Source organism: Austrofundulus limnaeus, unplaced genomic scaffold (genome assembly GCF_001266775.1).
Source record: "Austrofundulus limnaeus strain Quisiro unplaced genomic scaffold, Austrofundulus_limnaeus-1.0 Scaffold1948, whole genome shotgun sequence".
NCBI classification, from domain to species: domain Eukaryota; kingdom Metazoa; phylum Chordata; class Actinopteri; order Cyprinodontiformes; family Rivulidae; genus Austrofundulus; species Austrofundulus limnaeus.
Genome location: NW_013954350.1, coordinates 9,382 through 15,694, shown reverse-complemented (window position 1 = coordinate 15,694; position 6,313 = coordinate 9,382). Strand labels below are relative to the sequence as shown.

Here is a 6,313-nt window from a genome sequence, read left to right as displayed (position 1 = left end):
TGGATATAGCTCGCTTACACCGAGGACCTATCCACATCATCATTTACCCAGAATGCTTTGTGTAATAAAATGGCTTTCTCCATGTTAAAATATATTGTTAAAAATGTACAAAACTGAACAGCCTACAGTATTTTTACAATCTTTATTTTACAGTTAAAATATATGTTTATCAAATAAAGTCTAATGTTACAACTAATCAGGGATCCCTTTAAAATAATGTTGTAATAATGTTACTGAGATTAAATCAGCTTAAATCTGCTTTTAAGAGGATTTTTCAAGTGACTCTACAGCAGCAGTTATTCAAGCTGAAGATTTAACTACAAAAAATGAACAAACCCTACAGACCCGACGTCATGTCTTCTACTTATTTAGCAGAGAAGTGATCAAACTAGAAGAAGCCATTAGGAAGCATCCTACAAGCAGCTTCACACATCGAGGGTGGAGAACTTTAGCTGACAGTTTGACAACAAGGCCGACGTTTTGGCAAACAAATTTACTATTAAAGCCAATTTCAAAACTGCAAGAAAAGATCACACGACTAATTTGTTTGCCAAAAACGTAGCGTCCACTCTGTGACAGTTTGCTGTGGTTTAGAGCAGCTCTGCAGTAAATCACATGAAGCTGCTGCTGTGAGGGGAAAACTTCTGTCCACCGCCCAGTCGCTGAAACTCAAACTGAGACCTGAAGCTGAAAGGCACAGGTTGTAGACAGAAGTCTGTTTCAGCCAGCAGCGGCGTGAAACTAAAGCCCACCCTCTGAACCTGAGCCCCGCGTTAAAGGACCCCCCTGACATGCCGGCGTTTACCTGGCAACCGAGAGAACAGAGAAAACCTCTTAAAGGAGAGGCGGAGAGAACGAGGAGCAGCCGCTGAGAGGACAGGAGAGGAGGAGGGACAGTCAGTGACAAACAGGACATGAAAAACCATGAAGACGAGGAGTGTCCTGATCTGATGTCAATGTCCAATAAAATTAGACAGAAAATTAATATCATATTATATCAGCCTGCATTTAAAATCACTGATATCAGCACTCCGATACAAACCAGCTCAGGATTTCTATCCAGCAGCTTCTAGATCCGTTTAAGTAACTTTGAATAATTATCTTACACTTTACATATTAATTTTTTATTGGATTTATTGAGGTAATTTTCAGGGTTTTCTATTGTATTATTTATTTATTGTATTTAACTGTACAATATTCTTATGTTTGAGTTAAAACATTATATAACTGATTGGTTAATAATATATGGGACCAGTCTTTCTCATACCTACTGTTGACTGATATTTACCGTTTGATTTGATCAAGACTTTTTAAAGGTATCCATGATTAGTTGTAACAAACATATATTTTAACTGTAAAATAAAGACTGTAAAAATACTGTGGACTGACCTCAGTTTAGCTTGTTAGTYTGCTGCGCTAGCGCCGGGCTAATACATATAATAGTGCTAACGCTAAAGCTAACAGGCTAAGCTGAGGTTCTTCTTCCATGAAGCAGCTCTGTTGTCACATTTTCAGTTCCAGGCTGAGTCATTTCTACCTTCTCCTCTCTGTCAACGTGCTAAACTGAACATCCTACAGTATTTTTACAGTCTTTATTTTACAGTTAAAATATGTTTATCAAATAATGATGTTACAACTAATCATGGGTCCCTTTAAGTTTCCACTATAAAGAAAGTAATAAAAGTACATAGGGTTTGCTCTGATGTCAGGACACACCTAACGAAGACAACCTAACTGACCACACATCATGATTGTTACTTTTATTTGATCAAACAAAAGCTGGATGGAAGACATGAAAAATGCTGCAGGAAAAAAAAGTCACATTTCTCTTAATGATGACCCTAAAAAATCACAGTGTCAGATAAAAAACACAGACAAGTAATAAAATTAAAGTTATGGAATCAGGGTGTTTTTTATTTTTAATCAGCCTAAAAGATGAACGTGATCAAACAGAACAAACTCCTGCTTAAATCTTTGTTTTCTTTAACACTCAGAGCTCTTTGGTGAGCGGGCTCAGGTGGGGTTAGACCCTGGACCGGTCCCAGGTCCTTCACAGAGACCAGCAGACACAAACAACCATTCCCACTCTTACCTATGACCAGTTTAAAATAACCGGTTAAACCAAAATGCAGGAATTTAGACTGTCGAAGCAAAACTGTGACCTGATTACTGCAACGTAACAGCGCCCTCTGTTCCACCGTGCAGCCACATTACTAAAATCATTCTTAGATTTTCTTGTTTTTTATTAGTTTGTGCTGTAACTTTTTTTTAAATTAATTTTATCAGGACAGTGTGCAGATAAAAACATAAATGTAAAAACATCTGGTGCATTGCGCCAAATTAAGCCTTAAGCAAATTTACATCTGTAGTTCCTCCAGACAATTAAAAACAAATAAACAACAAATAAAATATCAAACAGTAATGAAACTAAAATGTGCATTCTGCATGATTTTCCATTTGATAAAAAATAGACAATGTAGTTCTTAAAAAAAGCAATGTGTCAGCAAAATTACTTACTCCTAATGACAAAAAATATTTGAGATAATTAAAAATAAATATTTTGGGCTCACCTGGCATGGACGTGTTGAGCGCCATGACGCCGTAATAAGAGAAAGGTCCGGTCTCAAACTTCATGTTCTCGTTCCCAGCCTCCACCTCGACTCGACCCTGACAGATCCAACACACACACACGCACGCACGCACGCACACACACACACAGGGGTTTTCATTTAATTCATGGCAAAACATTCAAAAGAACAACTTAAAACCATCGAGACATCCAGAGGAAGAGTAAAGGTTTAATCCCCACAAAGAAAAAACGTTGATAAACGTTTATTATTCTCTGAAAATCAGCTGCCTGCCTAAAGGAAACTAAAATGAAAGTATCAAAAAGAAAAAAAAATCAGTAGGTCCTCTGGATGGTTCTTCTTTAGTGAAACGTTTCATCTCTCCTCCAAGAGACTTCTTCAGTCTGATGAGTTTCAGGTGAACTCAGCCTTATAAGAACTGCCTCCACCTGGACAAACAGGTTAGTCACATGCAAAATAGGGCCATTGCTCAACAATAGGCTTGATTAGCTCTATTGTTCATAGAGGGTCATGTGCCCCATCACCTGACTTATTGGTTTGGATGTTTCGACTGTGGTTATTTGATGTTTTGTTATGTGTATGTAGTGAGTGCAAGCGGGGGTTCAATGTCCCCTTGTTTTTGTTTGTCTTTCCCTATTTGTGCTGGATACACAACACAAATACCACGCTTGCACTCACTACACACACATAAAACACCAAATAACCACAGTCGAAACATCCAAACCAATAAGTCAGGTGATGGGGCACATGACCCTCTATGAACAATAGAGCTAATCAAGCCTGTTGTTAGTCGATGGCCCTCTTTTGCATGTGACTAACCGGTTTGTCCAGGTGGAGGCAGTGCTTATAAGGCTGAGTTCACCTGAAACTCATCAGACTGAAGAAGTCTCTTGGAGGAGAGACGAAACGTTTCACTAAAGAAGAACCCACCCAGAGGACCTACTGATTATTTCTTTTTGATTTTTTCTACCTGGATTACTGAGATGCATCAGGATAAAATGAAAGTAAACTTTTAAAGCTTTGTAAAAAGCTTTTCTTGCTTTTTATTCAAGCTTCAGTCTGATTTTAACTAATTTAAGCTAAAATTTGAGAGCAAAAAGTCAGGTTTTCTAGCAATTAAAGGCACTCATACAGGTCGTTTAAAATATATTATTAAGTGTAGCGATTATGTTTTTTGTTGGAGGAGAAATAAAGCTGAAAATTATATTCAAATTCTTGGTTTTTATTATAACTAAAACTGCATTTTTTAAGGTTTGGATCAGTTGTTGTGTCTCTGAACAGCAACTCGTGTCTTTACAGCATTACGCCTGTAGATGGCGCTCCAGTCCCAGGTAAAAAAAGATGTTTATTAGCGCAGTCCTCTAAAGAGGCTCTGCATCATTTGTAGGAGGAATCATGTTTCCTTTGGTTCTGATTGAGGCCTCGGTGAAACGAGCCTCGCTTCAGACGGAGGATGGATCTGCAGAGACGACGAGGCGAGGTGAGGAGGAACAAAAAGACTTCCTGTGGTTTCTTTGCAACATTCAACTCAGGAGGGAGACGGAGGGATGAGGGGGCAGAGTGGGGGGGGGGATGAAGGAGGCCTCTGTCCTGGAACAGAGAGTTGGCCCGGTTCGGCCCGCTGGAATGTGTGAACTGCAGCAACAACACGGCACAGTTAATCCATCCATCCTTCCCTTCATCCGCCCACTCGCTCCCTGCGCTGATGAAAGCACAACAGGTGGGAAAATAAAAGAGGCATAAAAAAATAAAAAGGCAGGGATGTGGTATTTAACACAGACCGTGTAAGAACGTCTCCTTCACAAGAAACAGAACCGCCATTTTAAACCTCTGCTTTATATATAAAAAATAAATAATATATCTGTTAAAACAGCAACACATAAACCAACAGAGTGATACTCTGAGGCGGAGGTCGACTCAGACCCGACACGATGATGATGGAAAAATAGATGATAGAAAATTGCGTATCAGGTGCCAACAAGGACTAATAAACAAAACATAAAGATATGTTAGCAGTTCATGAGTGATATGTGGATAAAACTGTGTTTTACATACAGTAGGGTGATATTGGCAAAAAAATTCATACTATTAATTGTGGTATTTAGCCGATAATGATTAATATGACAATTAATCCCCTGGATGCCTCATATCCGTAACCTGGTTAAAACCAGCCCCTTGTCCTTCAGTTTGCGTCATACGAGTGAAGAAATTTATCGGTTAGATACCGATGCTAAAAGCACGACACCATTTTCTTAGTTTTCCTTTTAAACGCACAGTGTGTAGGATTTTGTCAATTCTTTCGTTTTTCTGATGATTAGTTGCACATGATATGATTTTGCCCAACCTTAGTTTTAAGTCTCCCTTCTTAAATTTCCAGGTAAACAGAAGTCGGCAACCTTTACAATCAAAAGACAAATTTCTGCTCCTTTCCTATAAAATTAAAATGGTCATATCCTTCAAAATCTGTTCTTAATATAATTAAAAGCATGTTGTCTATGAGATACGAGGTTAATATTTAAAGACAATAAAGTTAGAAAAATTTAGCAAAACAACACCTGCGATTCCAAAATATCCAGGGAGAAAACCAAAGGCACATAAAGCCAGGAGATAAAGGTTAATAATTCAACGAAACAGTCATAAACAAAACTAAAAACCTTGAACTCAACATAAACCTGAGTAAAAAAGGAAACAAAGCAGACATAATTCAGATGCTTCAGCCGTTGTTTTGTGGCATGTCGCATCACGTGTCCAAAATAAAAATGTGCACCATCATGCCTTTTCCTTCCCATGGATTATTTACGCAGCCCACCAACATGAACATGTAATGACCCCAGTGCTCATCGCTGCTTTGTCTCCTGAGCTCCAAAAAAAAAAAAAGAGTTAAATTAAGAGGAATGAGCTCTGGAAACCGTCAGGTTTTTGTGAAGCTAATGAATCATCAGTTGAATATTTATTTATTTATTTATTTTTATTTGAAAAGGAGCAAAGAATCTCAGCAAAACTCCTTCGGCTGCTGACAGAAGCAGAGGATAACAACAACCACATTCCTCCGCCGTCAGCAAATCAGTGGAAACGTTACTCATCACCTTTCGGCGCACGCTCGGCTCTGAGCGCACGAGAGCATCGGCCGCGGTTTGAAACTCAACACGTGGGGGTGACTCACGCACGAGATGCAAACACGCGCCAGACATCCTGCAGGGCGTGCACTCTGCCGTGTGCCGCCGTACACGAAGAAAAGAAAGAGAGGAAGGTTGCAGGTTCAACTCCCAGCCTGAGGGTCTTTCTGGGTGGTGTTTGCATGTTCTCCCTGTGCATGTGTGGGTTTTCTCTGGGTAAATTGGTTTTCTCCAACATACATGTTCAGGTACTGGTAAGTGTAAATTATCTCCAGACGTGGGTGAGAGTGTGAAAGGTTGTTTGTCTCCATGTGTCTCTGTAATGGACCGCCCAGGGTGTCCCCCGCCTCTCACACAGAGACCACTGGAGACAGACACCAACTAACCCCCCGACAGGCCGACACAGAAAGAATTAAGTGGGAAAATAAATGTTTTCTTTGACAGCGAAGAGAAAGGAGAAAAACATGACGACATAAAAATAATAACTTGACGAATTGTGTCAAACTATTTGCAGATGATGCACTGATTTTTTGTTTGTTTTCGGACTGACTTTAAATTAGTTGTAAATGTCTATATTTATATCATTAATCCCTTACACACACACACACA

The 6,313-nt window shown here is 39.3% G+C and overlaps 1 protein-coding gene across 2 annotated transcripts in view; it reads right to left on the bottom strand.

Moving 5' to 3' along the window:
- LOC106536722 (metal transporter CNNM4) overlaps positions 1-6,313 on the bottom strand; it is a gene marked incomplete at its 5' end in the record, with an annotated part of 24,475 nt that overhangs the window by 9,331 nt on the left and 8,831 nt on the right. Inside the window, 2 exon segments of one of the 2 annotated variants that reach the window (XM_014034041.1) lie at positions 171-868; positions 2,571-2,667. In XM_014034041.1, the coding sequence (XP_013889495.1) occupies positions 774-868; positions 2,571-2,667 (192 nt within the window). 2 annotated transcript variants of the gene reach the window in all.